At 32.5% G+C, this 15996-nt stretch overlaps 2 protein-coding genes across 10 annotated transcripts in view; one reads left to right on the top strand and one right to left on the bottom strand.

The window, feature by feature from the left end:
• Positions 1-15996, top strand: part of LOC105233704 (uncharacterized) — a 746688-nt gene that overhangs the window by 540823 nt on the left and 189869 nt on the right. For 3 of the 9 annotated variants that reach the window (XM_049447974.1, XM_049447975.1, XM_049447973.1), the window contains exons 4-6: positions 3337-3464; positions 3520-3624; positions 3673-3882. The exons of 3 other annotated variants lie outside the window; for them this stretch is intronic. In XM_049447974.1, the coding sequence (XP_049303931.1) occupies positions 3337-3464; positions 3520-3624; positions 3673-3882 (443 nt within the window). Of the gene's footprint in view, positions 1-3336; positions 3465-3519; positions 3625-3669; positions 3883-11744; positions 13473-15996 lie in introns of those variants that run through there. 3 more of the 9 variants (XM_049447977.1, XM_049447976.1, XM_049447981.1) reach the window with 3 other exon arrangements.
• Positions 1-15996, bottom strand: part of LOC125776322 (uncharacterized) — a 215221-nt gene that overhangs the window by 63351 nt on the left and 135874 nt on the right. The window lies entirely within an intron of this gene.

The following is a 15996-nucleotide window of genomic DNA, read 5'->3' on the forward strand; positions in this document are numbered from 1 at the left end:
ACACAATTATGCATATTTGATCTGTTGTTGCAATCATGTCAAAAAGAAAACACCCAGTGGAGTTATCTCTGAAAATTAAAAGTGAGATATTGAATGAACCGGCTAATAAAAGCCTATCTATAAGGAAATTGGCAGAAAAATATGGAGTTTCCAAATCAACAATCGCTAATATTAAAAATAAAAAGGAACATATACGTATTATAAAAGTAATACTGATTTTGAAAAAATAAATGAGGGAGTGAAATCGTTTTTTGAAAAATGCAGGTCTAAGAATATTCCGATCAGTGGCCCAATAATTCAAGAAGGCTAAGCTATTGGCTTCTGAGTTACAAATAGAGAACTTCAAAGCAAGCAATGGGTGGTTATAATCTTTCCACTTGAGATATAACATTAAATTTACAGCTTTAAGTGGTGAAGGAGCGAATGTAGATCTTAGCTGCCTCAGTTTGGAAAGAAAAACTTCCTACTTTTCAAAAATTATTTACCTGAGAATCAGTTTAATGCGAATGAAACTGGATTGTTTTATCGTCAATTACCTACTCGAAGTCTCGTTGCAAAAGGCGCAGATTGTAAAGGAGGTAAACTGGCAAAAAAAAAGACTGAGCGTATTGTTTTGCTGCAGCAGTACAGAAGAAAAGTTAATGCCGTTGGTTATAGGTAACGCTGCGAAGCCGCGAGCATTTCACCGATATAAAATCGACACTCAAAATTTTATTGTGCAATGGGTTCACAATAAAAAGGCTTGGATGACAAGTGTAATTTTGCAGTATTGGCTTAGTTCTATCAATGACCAAATGAAGAAGCAAAATAGAAAAATTATTTTGTTCATTGACAACGCTAAAAGCCACAGTTTAATAAATGAATATTCAAATGTGTTTGTAAAGTTTTGGCCACCAAACCTAACGGCAGAAATACAACCTCTCGACCAAGGAATTATTCAAAATGTAAAAGCAAAATATAGATCAAAAACGATGCATATTTTTCTAAAACATAAGTTGTACATATTGTATATCCGTATTCTAAAATGTGTTAATTTTTGTTTTTCTATTACACACTTATATATTGAATTCAATGTACGTTTTTTTAACTATTTTTTAAAGTCAATAAAATAAGAAAATAATCATTTCTTTATAACATGGACACTCGCATAAGTTGGACAAAAAGTGATGAACCGCAGGCGTCCAACATAGACAGGTTTTACTGTACATATATTGTGCATTACTCTAAAGAGGGTAGATTTTTGTTTTAAAATGGGTTAATTGTCGTTACAGTTTCTATTGTCATTGTTGTCATTTGCAAATTTAAAAGGACATTGAAAATAATGGACAGACTAGAATTAAGGAAAGTGCGTCCTTGTTTTAAAAAGCTCAAAATATACTTAAATATAGTAAAATTTACTCAAAGTATGTAAAGTTCCTTTAATTTGAGTAAGTCGTTTCCTCAATTTTAGGACGATCGTACTTAAAATAAGAAAATCGATGTCTTATTTTAAGTTCATGGCATTTTCCTATATTTTAGTAAAATTGTACTGAAAACAAGTCATTTTTAGACTTTATAAGTGAAAGAAGTTCAATTTTACTTGGTTTAAGGACAATATTTACTTTCAACAAGTAAAAATTTATTCAATTTAAGGATGACTCAACCTTATGCGAACCGACTATTTACTTAACTCAAACTTTGATATAAGGTCATGCTTCCTTATTTTAAGCTCAAGCATACATGGATTGTTTTTCTTTACTCTAATGCAAGCAGACATGAATTCTCTCAAAATAAAGCAGCGATAATCATCTCAGTATATACAGTAGACAACCTTTGGTTTGTTTACATACTTATACTCACCTCCATCAAATCTTAGGGTTTTGTGTAACCCTTTTTTTTGCTACTTTCATGGTAATCAGGGTGTTGTGTTAGCATTTGAGCTACATATAAATTTTAAAATTTTAAATTTTGAAGATCACCACTTTAAAATATATTAAATAATGCAAGTGTTTACGTTATTTAAGTGATTATATTGAATTACTTTGAATATCTGTTCAATTTTATTGGGCTATTACTTGTTGTTTAATGTTAAAGTAGTTGTTATTTTGTGTGCAATTTTAAAACACGCTTCAAGTATTTCTAAATTTTTGCATGCAGTAGGATACAATCCTGGGTGGTAATTTGTCGTTTGACATATGTATACAAAGTGACAATTCATTAGGAAAATATCAATTGCAAAGTGATTTTAAACCAGTGTTTATTTTATTATATATATTTTGTATAAGTGTTTTTGCTTTTATGTTTTCTGTCGGTCAAATGTAAACAAATACCACAGTATATATATATATACTGAGCAAATACATTCAGAAGAAAACTCACCACCGAGAAATCTGAAAACAGGACTGCATTTTATTATTAAGAACTCACTACAAAAAGAATATCTGAATATCAGTAAATGCTATTTTTATGGCCGAAATATTGCACACTATGGCATTTAAATCACCTATTGGTAAATATATAACATTAATAAATAATTTTCTTTTATATTAAGCAACAATATTTATAGTTTTTTTATTTAATAAAATAAATTTGCTAAGTATTTAGTACCTCAATTTATACATCACTGCGTTGCTACAGGTTGCTACCACTGATAATCCAAGATGGCCGCTATTCACCCTCATGAAAGCTACCACGCAAAAGGTTATCTACTGTATATACTGTGATAATCATATTTTATTGAACAGTGACAAGTGAGTGATGGAATTTCTTTATGTGCTATAAAATATGTCAAATACAAATATGGAAATTGTTTTCGAAGTGGACAAAGTGTACAAAATATTGGAATTATTTGATTTAATAGATTTGTACGATTTACGGAAAGGTAAGTGTGAAAATAATATTGTGAAATAGATACAAGTGCAAACATGTGCCTTTTGAAAATGCATATGTATGTACATACATTAAATTTTTCTGCAGCATTACCAAAGTTAACTGTTAACTATATATATGCATTTATGTACATATCGCTCATTTGCTACAAGACCGGCATAAGTCAAAAAAATCGATTCGCCAGAAAACGCGTTTAAAGTTTTCAACTTACTACAACCTTACACGGTAACTCCAACCTTACACCTCTTCTCAAGCGGAGCATTTAAGAGGCATTCATATGAATTTTTCACTCAACATGAAGTATGATATAACGAACAATTCTGCAGCATTAACTCCAAAATCACGTTTTTTGAATAATGCCGGTCTTGCAGCAAATGAGCGATATGTATGTTTGAATACATATATTTCACAAGAAAAAAAGCGCCGCGAACGTTTTTGCTTTGTATTAATTTTTGTTTTCTTTTTAAGAACACAACATTACGGAGGAAAGTTTAAAGTTTATGCAGAGCATTAATGAATTATTCCCCAAAGAACTTTTGGGACGCAAAATTATTTTTGAACAGAGATTGAAGGAGTGGCAAATAGAACAAGGAGTGGTAATTATGAAATGAAAATCTAAGTAATGAAATAACTAATCAAAACAAATTGCAGCGCGTTGAAATTTTATCTTTATCATCAGAAAGCACAACGCCCGGATCAGGATCAACAGAATCCATTTCTTCTAGTTTTCTTGGTGCGGTTAATGATTTAAATGAAGTAAGTATTATTTTGCGTTTCTGAGCAACTTACAAAAAAATTTAGTAGATTTCGTTATTAGGAATTTTAAAATCTAACGTGAATGGAAATGCTGTTTTAAATTACTTTGAAAGTAATCAAAATTTAACAACCAAGACTCGGAAACTTTTATGTTCCTCGATCACGGAATACTTAATTTATAACAAAATTAAGCCAACAAGATTTTATTTTTCGAATTTAGCGGAAAAAATTATACAACTTATCCCAAAGAAATCTAAGGTAATGCATTTTATATATTTAATTTAAAAGATATTATTTTCCTTATTATTAAGTATTATAATGTAAATAATAATAAGTATTTAAAACCTAAGTTTAATTTTTAAGAACAATGAAATGAAATCAATGAAAAAAATAAGTTTTAAAAACATAAGTTTAATTTTAAGAACAATGAAATGAAATAAATGAAAAAAATAAGTTTTTGCATTTTTATTTAAGGCAATTCCATTAGTATTAAATGTAAAGACAGGGAGACTCAACTCTAGAGTCAAAGACCTTTTAATCTAAGGAAGTGGTTTTTATTTGATGGCCTAATATTAAGAACGTTTTTACTTTAAATTAAAGACAACATTGTTCTTCGTTTAAGAAAATTTCCTTTAATTTAAGGCAATATTTTGCTCTTTTTAAGGAAACCATATCGCTCATTTGCTGCAAGACCGGCATAATTCAAAAAACGTGATTTTTGAGTTAATGCTGCAGAATTGTTCGTTATATCATACTTCATGTTGAGTGAAAAATTCATATGAATACCTCTTATATGCTCCGCTTGAGAAGAGGTGTAAGGTTGGAGTCACCGTGTAAGGTTGTAGTAAGTTGAAAACTTTATTCTAAAATAGCTTATCCTATGGTCGCATATTTGAGAAAAGATGCAAAAATTAACGTTAAAAACCCATGTTATATAACCGCTTTCGAAAATTTAAAAAAATAGTATTACAAATCCCTCCATTTTAAGGTATCAAATTTTTACAACAAGATTTAAATTAACTACAGACGCTAGCAACTTTGCTATTGGTGCAGTTCTCACAGAAGACGATCACCCAATTTCATATGCTTCACGCACATTAAATACTCACGAGAAAAACTACTCAACTATCGAAAAGGAACTATTAGCAATAGTGTGGTCAGTAAAATACTACAGACCCTACTTATATGAAAGAGAATTCGATCTAAAAACAGATCATCAACCACTTAAATGGCTACAGAAGAAAAATTCTGGTAAGGATATAAATCCAAGACTTCAACGTTGGCTAGTACAATTACGATGCAAAAATCGATTATACAACCGGTAAAGAAAATAAAAAAATTTCTAAGTCGAATTAACAATGATGAAATAAACATGGTGAATTCCGAAAATTTGGGAATAACAAAATGTTAAAAGTAAAAGATTTAAACGCTGGTGAGCAACATGACCAAACAATGCTTTCAATAGAAGTCCAAACTAGCCATTCTCATGAAGAAAATCTTTATAATCACTTTAACATTCTCAATACAGTCGTAAATCGTTTTAAACAGCAATTAATTTTAGTAGAAACAACAGAAAAAGAAGCAGAAAATATTTTCAAAAACAAACGCATTTTTTTTCGATATAAGAGATATTAACTCTCACAACGTCATTAATATTGTAAATAAACATTTTGAAAAAGGTAAGATCGCTATATAACTATTTTGAACTTAGTGAAAAAAACATAATGAAGTTGAACAAATACTTTTAAATTCTTTGGCAAAGAATCAAAATATCTCTTTTGTAAATTGTACAAACTTTGCCAAAGACATCGAAGATGAATACGAACTATAGAGATAAATATCGTTTTTCCATAAAATCGAAGTAGGACATTCAGGCATTATTCCAACTTACGAGGAAATGAAGCATAAAGTATTTCATCCTTTTTTTTATGCATGTGTAATTTGTAAACATTTTTAATTTGCTTAAACAAAAGAAACGTTGTTTTATTTACTATAATATATACAAATTATGATAGGTTTATATTTTTACAATTTTATTTTCAACAATGGTTAGTATATATTTATTAAAATTGAGACGATCGATGGGAATATAGGTAACATATATACATATATTCGGAATTAAAAAAAAAAGGATATATTTTGTTTTTTTTTTTCTTTTAAAAGATATGCGAGTGTATTGTGCATTACAATGAAGGGGATAGATTTGTTTTTTAAAATGGGTTAATTGTCGTTAGAGTTTCTATTGTCATTGTTGTCATTAACAAATTTAAAAGGACGTTTAATATTTGAGGTATGTACGTTTTCTAGACTTCTTTTAATAAATTTTGGTTCTTCTTCGTGTCTAACGCTTTTGTAATTTCGAATAAAACCTTCTCTCCTCTTTTCTAGGTAATTTTTCTTTCTTGTGTTATGTTTAGAAATGATCTTCAATTTTGCTTCTTCTAACCGATTTTAAATTATGTTATGGTTAACTTTGTTGTTTTGAAAATCTAAAGGGGTAACTTTTATTGTGGTATGAAATGAATTGTTATAAAATTTTACGGCTTTACACATTTGAATGGTAATTGGAAATTTTTCTTCTAAATTTATGGTTCTGATACGTTCGGTAAGAGTATTATTTATTCTTTCTACATCTGAATTTCCCGTATGGCTATGTGGTTTAGTGGAATGAAATTCTATATTTTCTCTATTTAAAAATTCCCGGATTGGTTTTGAATTAAATTTATTATCGAAAACAAACTTTTAATATGGCCTTTAATTGACAAAAATTCATTAATTTTATCTATGATCGTTTGACTATTTTTATCGGGTAAATGGAAAAAAATGACATGTTTTGAAAATTTATCGATAAATATGTACTACAAATGACTGTTTACTGTTAACATAAGTTTCTATATGAACAATTTCATTAACTGTATTTGGTGTTTCGGTAATTTGAAATTTAGCTTTGATCGGATTTCCATCCTATTTTCCACCATTACATAAGTCGCAATTATTTATTATTTCATGGATTTTAATTTTTAGTTCTGAATGATATACTTTGTGCTTCATTCCCTCGTAAGTTGGAATAATGCCTGAATGTTCTACTTCGATTTTATGGAAAAACGATATTTGTCTCTTTAGTTCGTATTCATCTTCGATGTCTTTGGCAAAGTTTGTACAATTTACAAAAGAAATATTTTGATTGTTTGCGAAAGAATTTAAAAATATTTGTTCCGCTTCATTATGTTTTTTTCATTAAGTTCAAAATATATAGCGATCTTACCTTTTACAAAATGTTTATTTACAATATTAATGACGTTGTGAGAGTTAATATCTCTTATATCGATAAAAATACGTTTATTTTTGAAAATATTTTCTACTTCTTTTTCTTTTCTTTAATTGCTGTTTGAAACGATTTACGACTTATTGAGAATGTTAAAGTGACTATAAAGATTTTCTTCATGAGTATGGCTAGTTTGGACTCCTATTGAAAACATTGTTTGGTCTTGTTGTTCACCAGCGTTTAAATCTTTTATTTGCAACATTCTGTTAAGGGAATTCACCATGTTTATTTCATCACTGTTAATTCGGCTTAGAAAATCTGCTATTTTATTTTCTTTACCGATTATATAATCGATTTTTGCATGGTACTCTCCTAATTGTACCAGCCAACGTTGAAGTCTTGGATTTATATCCTTACCAGAACTTTTATTTTGTAGCCATTTAAGTGGTTGATGATCTCTTTTTAGATCGAATTCTCTTTCATATAAGTAGGGTCTGTAGTATTTTACTGATCACACTATTGCTAATAGTTCCTTTTCGATAGTTGAGTAGCTTTTCTCGTATGTATTTAATGAGCGTGAAGCATATGAAATTGGGTGGGTCGTCTTGTGTGAGAACTGCGCCAATAGCAAAGTTACAAGCGTCTGTAGTTAATTTAAATCTTGTTGTAAAAATTTGATACCTTAAAATGGAGGGATTTGTAATACTATTTTTTTAAATTTTCGAAAGCGGTTATATAACATGGGTTTTTAACGTTAATTTTTGCATCTTTTCTCAAATATGCGACCATAGGATAAGCTATTTTAGAATAGTCTTTTATAAATTTTCTATAGAAGCCGGTAATGCCTAAGAAAGATTTTATTTGCTTTTGAGAAATCGGTAGCTTTAGTTTTTGGATAGTTTTAACTTTATTTGGATTTAGTTTTATTCCTTCAGGAGTTAGTATATGGCCTAGAAAGTCTGTTTCTTTCTTTGAAAAACTACATTTTTCTAAACGTATTTTCAATTTTGCTTGTTTTAGTTTTGCAAAAATGTTTCGCATATTATTTATATGTTCTGACAAAGAAGTACTAAAACTCAATATGTCGTCTAAGTATACATCGCATATCTTGTTTATAAAATCTCGAAGTACTGAGTTCAAAAGACGTCGGAATGTCGATGGAGCATTTTTAAGACCGAATGGCATTCTTAAGAATTCATAATGTCCGCACGGAGTAGAAAACGCTGTTTTCTTCCTATCTTTTTCATCTGCCAGTATTTGATGAAATCCTTTCGCGAGATCGATAGAGGAAAAATATTGTGCTCTTCCTAGTTTATCCATGATACCATCGATATTAGGTATCGGGAATTTATCGCTAATAGTAATTTCATTTAATCTCCTGTAATAGACAACGATACGCCATTTTTTATTTCCGTCTGCATCCGCTTTTTTGGTGACTATCCACAAAGGGCTGTTGTAAGCAGAGTTGCTTTCTCTATTTATATAACATTTTTTTATTTGTTTTTGTATTTCTAATTCATGAACTTGTGGATACCTATAAATTTTAGAATAAATGGGTCTATCGTTTGTTGTAATAGTAGTTTGAAGTTTGATTTCATGCGTAAAAGAAAGTTTATCTCCTTCTTTGAAAAATAATTCGTTAAATTCTTGTAATGGGTCTTTTATCGATTGGCTTTCTTCGATATTTAAATGATTCAAGCTTAAGTTTTTCATATCACTGAGTTCCAGTGCGCAAATTTCCGTTTTTTCATAAGGAATTCGTTGATCAAAATTAATTATGTTTCCTAATCTTATATATTAAAATGAATCGCAAAATGTGTTGGTAAGCGCATAACTCAACTACGCCTGGACCAATTTGGCCAATTCTTTTTTCTAAATGTTCGTTGAGGTTTAGAGATGGTTTTTACGGCAAGAAAAATTCGAATAATTGCTGGAAAACCTCTAACAACAGCCCTTTCCTTTTTGACATACAAACGAATGAATGTTTGTTTATTAGTAACGCTAAGAGAACAGCAGAACCAATCTTGTTGAAAATTTCAGAGGTTGTTTGCTGTGGATCGGGGAAGGTTTAGAAACCCCGAGGAAAAGTCGGAAAATTGGACAATTCCCAAAAGTTATTTTTTTCCATACAAAATTTTGTTTTCAATCTTTTTGTTTTGTTTTTCAATTATTTGAATCGTTCAAATTTGTCGTTCGTTTCAAAAATTTTTGAAAATGATTCAGTGAAAACTTTATGTGTGCTTCACATAAAGTGATCAATTACAGATTGAAATTTTTTACGATGCCACGAAGAGGTCGCACACTTAGTGTATGTATATGTATATATAGCAACCTATGTATGATGGATCGCTGTTAATCAGCAAGCGATCGTTACGATGTCACAGCACGACTTTTCAAACAACAGTTACGATGTTTGAGGGACTTTAACTTGAAGCAACGTATAGATGCTAGATGTACCCTGTTAAGTGGCAAAAGAGAGCTTTGCCGCACGCACACATTCTTCTTTTGATGGTAAATGGTGGTTACACCAGATCAAATTGATGAAATAATTTCTGCGGAAATTCCTGATGCAGAGAAAGGTCCAGTATTATACGAAGTTAGGAAATCCAATATGGTTCATGGACCTTGCGGACACCATAATCCCACTTCCGTTTGTGTGTCTGACAAAAAATGCATGATACACTATCCAAGTACTTTTCTTTCGGAAACACAAACTGGAAATGGATGATATTCACTCTATCGGCGTTGCTCACCAGACGACAATGGCAGAACTTTCAGCATTCAATTTAGAAGAGTGAATATCGAAGTTGACAACACATGGATCGTACTATATTCACCATTTTGATCTGATTAACATTCAAAACTCATATCAATGTTGAGTGTGCAGTTTGGAGAAATCGATAAAATACGCTTATAAGTACGTCACCAAAGGAAGCAATATGGCGGTTGCTATTGATTGCTATTGATTAATGTACGCAACTTCACTTGAGTCATTGCGTACTGCGAATGGTGCGGTGTGTGCAAGTTTTGGAGAAGCATCCAGAAATTACAATTGCTGGAACATGATAATCAATGGAATCAAACGATAGACTATTCGATAGCTACTTCGCATGCCACTGAAGTTCGCACACTTTTCGCGAAGATCATTTCAACATATCAGCCTTCAAACCCACGTCAATTATGGGATACGAACAAAAATGACATTGCCGAAGACATTTTACATCGTATTCGCTAAAAATTGGAAATGGGTCAATTCCGGTTTATACTTCCGGTGGTTTGATATCAATTTACGAAAAATTAACTCATCACGAATGTTCGGACATTAGCCAAATTATTTGCTGTCAAAAATACCGATGTTGTTGACACGAAACTGGAAGATTCAAAACCGAATTTCGGGAGACTTGCATTAATGCAAATCGATCGATCGTCTTGACAATGAAAACGACGCCGTGAATTATCCAGTGGAATTTCTAAATTCTTTGGAGAGGCTTGGTATGCCACCGCATCATTTGCGTCTCAAAGTTGGATCTGTCGTTATTATGTTTCGCAGTCTTCATGCGCCGAACCCCGTAACCCAACTGATTATGACGCACCTATCGAATACAAAGGTGGCAGAATGCTTGATTCTATGAATTCCTTTAAGTTCGAACGATTTGCCATTTCAGTTCAAATGTACATTCAAATGTGCATTTGAGATGACAATCAACAGAACACAAGGATAATCCATAGTATGTGGCATAAATTTGGAAATGCTATGTTTTTCACACGGCCAGATATACGTGGCGTCCTCACGAGTTGTAAAACCATCTTTTCTGTACACCGGAACAGAAATCGAAAAATGTGGTTTATCAAGAGTTACATTGAAAAAAATGAAATGATAAATTCAACTTTCTTTTCATTTCAAAACACATAATTTCACGCAGGACAACGGCTGCGGACTCAGCTAGTATATTAATAAATGTGTTTTCTACATCAATTTTAGCTTTAAAAGAAATAAGAATAATTGTCCTATAATAGCTTGATATTTGTTGCTGTTAAAATCTATTAATTTCCATGATAAAGTACCTAAGTCGTTAAATTCTTTCAGAAAAGGTGTTACAATTTTATATTTTATTTCGTTAATTCCGTTGATAGTTCCATAGCATAACGGGCGTTTGGTTTTATGATGCTAGTTGTTGAACCTGTGCCTATTAAGCATTTAATTCTGTGATTTCCTATTTTTACTGTTATTATGGTTAGTTGAGCATTTGAGGCGGTGTTAAACAATTTACTTTTATTTTCTTCACCATTGCCAATTTCCATCAAATTTGAATTATTGGACAAACGACTTGTACTTGGATTGTAATCGACGCTCATATCAGAGCTTTTAGTTTGTCTCGGTAAATTTGGTTGTATTTTATTTCTAGAATTATTGTACCCGTAATCATAATTATTCCGATTGTTGTAATTGTTATGATTAAAATTTGTATTACGTATGTAAATGTTATTGTTCCCGCTTTGTCGCCTATTGTCGTTTGTTGATTTGGTTTGTCTATTGTCTGAAATTTTACTATGTTCGTAAGATCTACAATTTTTCTTGAAACCTTCGTAATTTGCTTTGTTTTTATCGACATACTTTCGATGTCTATAATCTATAACTCTTTTGTCCTGCCGCAATTTTAATTTTGAATATTTTACGATTATATCATTTAGTGTTTCCGTTTCGGTTATACGGAGGCTGCTATATATATTTGGCCTAGGCAACACTAAGTGTTGCCAGGTGCAATCTGACATTTCCATTGGAAAGTTTGACATTTTTTAGCATAACATCACTCAGAACGTTTTGTCATTTAATCGTGAATTGTTTTATTTACAGGGAATTAAAAAAATCATCTCGATGCCATACGTGAACGGATAATGCAAGACAGGCATGTAACATACCTTCAGATAGAGGCATGCCTATGCATTTCTCCCACCAGCATACATTCGATATTGCTTGAACACCTGGCCGTAAAAAAGGTTTGTTCTCGTTGGATCCCACACAATTTGACAATCGCTCAAAAAAAGGCTCGTGTGGATCGATGTAAAGAAATGCTGAAAAAATACGATCGCGGTGCTTCAAAAGACGTTTATAAGATCGTCACAGGTGACGAATCATGGATCTATGCGTATGAGCCCGAAACAAAACAGCAATCGAAAATGTGGGTCTTCCAAGACGAGCCAAGTCCAACGAAAGTTGTTCGTGGAAGAAGCACTTCGAAGCAAATGGTCGCCTGTTCCTCGGCAAAACTGGTCATGTGGCGAATGTTCCGCTTGAGCAACGTAGGACGGTCAATTCTGAGTGGTACACCACCATTAGTTTGCCTGAAGTCTTCGGAGAAATTCGAAAAACGAACAAGAGAAGACGAATCATTGTGCATCATGACAATGCGAGCTCTCACACCACGGCTCAAACCAGCGCCTTTTTGACCGGCCAAAACGTCGAATTGATGGGTCATCCGCCGTACAGTCCTGACTTGGTACCCAATGACTTCTTTTTATTCCCACACATCAAGAAAAAAATGCGTGGTCAACGATTTTCGTCGCCAGAAGATGCTGTTGAAGCATTCAAAAACCATGTTTTGGAGGTGTCTCAATCGGAGTGGAAAAAGTGCTTCGAAAATTGGTTTGAGCGCTTGCAAAAGTGTATAAATCTTGATGGAGAATATTTTGAAAAACTATAAAACCATTTTCGTTGATAAATATTCCTATTTTCATTATTAGGCCAGAAATATATATAGCAGCCCTCGTATGTGCCCTTATAGGCCCATCGATTTTCTCTAACAGTATATCAACAAGGTCCCTATCTACATTTTCGGGTTTGTAAATGCCCGGTTATAAACGGTCAAATATGTATATTTCATTTATATCTGCCTTACATTTTTCATTTTATCATTTAAGATTACTTACTTTGACTGTCCTACAAAAATTGAATTCCTCTGCGTATGTCTTCCTCGGACGAGATCCTTGTAGAATTTTGGCTTTGAGAGCTTTCCACGATGAGTTGTCCTCCAGCTCTCTCGTTCTTTTTCCAGCGGTGCCCAGTATTTTTTCGTTTGCTGTAATATTGCTACAATGTTGAATGAGGCCTGGGCCCGAATCGCGGCACACGTTAACGAACGAAATTTATGAAATTTTTTTGTTTTCGGATCGTTGTACTCGCTATCGAATGCGCACTTTCGAAATTTGAAATTTCCTCATTCGATAACGTGTTCTCGTTTGTACGAAAGAATCGAAATCTCACTCGTTAGCTATTTGAGAACCGTTATAGTACAAATTAAAAAAAAAGTTTGAATATAACAGTTAAAATTAATCGGAAGTGAAATATAAGTTATTTTTCTTTTATTGAGTTTATTTAACATGTATTATAATTATAAATAATGATTTAAGGACGAATATGCACCAAAAAAATTTGATGAGTAATTTTATACTACAGCATCAGAATTTAGCAAATAATATTTTGCCTAATTGTGGGCAAGGCAAAGTTGCATTAAATAAGCTATGGGGTACATTGACGCTAAAACTTAACGCTGCCGGGCCACCGATGAAAGATGCTAAATTTTGACGAAATGATGAATAGAATGATAAAGATAATAATAAAATACAAAAATAGGTATTTGCTGATCAAAAGCACAATATAAAAAAGAAAATTTCTTTCAAAAAAGCCTCGAAACAAAAGACTGGTGGTGGTCAGTACGAGGAAAAGCTTTTAACTGTAGCAGAAGAGCAACTCCTCCATGCTACGGGGATAGATGTTGCAGTAGAAGTAACGGGTGATTTTTTTGAGGTTAGGATTTTCATGCATTAGTATTTGACAGATCACGTGGGATTTCAGACATGGTGTCAAAGAGAAAGATGCTCAGTATGCTTTGACATTTCATCATGAATAGACTTACTAACGAGCAACGCTTGCAAATCATTGAATTTTATTACCAAAATCAGTGTTCCGTAATCCGCTTTTTTATCGACAAATTTTGTTCAGCGATGAGGCTCATTTCTGGTTGAATGGCTACGTAAATAAGCAAAATTGCCGCATTTGGGGTGAAGAGCAACCAGAAGCCGTTCAAGAACTGCCCATGCATCCCGAAAAATGCACTGTTTGGTGTGGTTTGTACGCTGGTGGAATCATTGGACCGTATTTTTTCAAAGATGCTGTTGGACGCAACGTTACGGTGAATGGCGATAGCTATCGTTCGATGCTAACAAACTTTTTGTTGCCAAAAATGGAAGAACTGAACTTGGTTGACATGTGGTTTCAACAAGATGGCGCTACATGCCACACAGCTCGCGATTCTATGGCCATTTTGAGGGAAAACTTCGGACAACAATTCATCTCAAGAAATGGACCCGTAAGTTGGCCACCAAGATCATGCGATTTAACGCCTTTAGACTATTTTTTGTGGGGCTACGTCAAGTCTAAAGTCTACAGAAATAAGCCAGCAACTATTCCAGCTTTGGAAGACAACATTTCCGAAGAAATTCGGGCTATTCCGGCCGAAATGCTCGAAAAAGTTGCCCAAAATTGGACTTTCCGAATGGACCACCTAAGACGCAGCCGCGGTCAACATTTAAATGAAATTATCTTTAAAAAGTAAATGTCATGAACCAATCTAACGTTTCAAATAAAGAACCGATGAGATTTTGCAAATTTTATGCGTTTTTTTTTAAAAAAAACTTATCAAGCTCTTAAAAAATCACCCTTTAAAAATCTTGAGAAACTAATTGCTTAAAAGAAGAGATCGCTGCAAATAAAAGAAGATGTACATCAAGCAGATATGCAAAAAAGCTGTAGAGTTGCAGATTAAAACTCATGAGCTTGAAATTTTAAAGAGAAAAATTAAGAAATAAACACCAATATATACGATATGTTAATTCCAAGTTCCTGTTTTTATTGAAAATATATTTATTAGAACAAAACATGAATTCAAATGTTGTTGGAACGTTTAATTCATTTAGATAATAAAATACTGGCTAATATGATCTCTAATTTTATGACCAATTTAGTTAATTGAGTCTCATTTCCCGTATCTATTTCTATATTATTGTTTTCATTTACAAAATATTTTCAATATGTTGAATTTTTTAACTGTATGCAACACTGCACATACATTGCCGAACTTTGCCACCTTTTCAGGAATATACCGACTTATGTTATCTTTAGTGAAAATTTTCCACCGGCCCACCGGCTGATTGATGGTACTGCGGTTGATAAATGTCCGTTAATTTTTATTTCCGATATGATGAAAGTAAATGCGTCTTTGGTCAGTCTAAATCACTTCCTGAATCTGTAAATGATTTAAAATAATATGATCTATACTAAGTTAAACGGTATAATTTTCTTACGCTGCTTCAGGTAAATCCATGGAATTACTTTTATCACGAATCCTGAATCGTATGGCCATTTCGTGATATTTTTCATCTGAATCAGATGAACTTGTATAAAAACACGTTAGGGTTCATTTTATTGAATGCAAAAACTAAATTTAGTAAATTTATATACAATTTATTACACATATTGTATAAACATATATTGAATACTAGCTGACCCCGCAGCCGTTGTCCTGCTTGAAATTATGTATTTGGAAATGAAAAGAAAGTTAAATTTACCATTTCATTTTTTTTTTATTTCAATGTAATTTATTTATTTATTTTGGTTTTCCAACTCGTGAGTACGCGACGTATATCTGACCGATTTTCACTGGAAACGGAATACGTTTGAAATGAAATGGCAAATCGTTAGAACTCAAAGGAATTATTAGAATCAAGCATTCTGTCCCCTTGTATTCGATAGCGCAGATTGCGGAACATAATAACGACAGATCCAGCTTTGAGACGCAAATGATGCGGTGGCAAACTACCAAGCCTCCAAAAAATTTAGAAATTCCAAAGGATAATTCATGGCGTCGCCTTCATTGTCAAAACGATCGATCGATTTGTATGAGCGCAAGTCTCCCGGAATTTGGCTTTGAATCTTCCAGTTTAAGTCAAAACATCGGTATTTTTGGCAGCTAACATTGCGCGTGCACTTAAGGAATCGTAGTTACGATAATTTGGCCAATATTCGGATACACATTCGTGATGAGTTCATC

Source organism: Bactrocera dorsalis, chromosome 2 (genome assembly GCF_023373825.1).
Source record: "Bactrocera dorsalis isolate Fly_Bdor chromosome 2, ASM2337382v1, whole genome shotgun sequence".
In the NCBI taxonomy this organism is placed as follows: domain Eukaryota; kingdom Metazoa; phylum Arthropoda; class Insecta; order Diptera; family Tephritidae; genus Bactrocera; species Bactrocera dorsalis.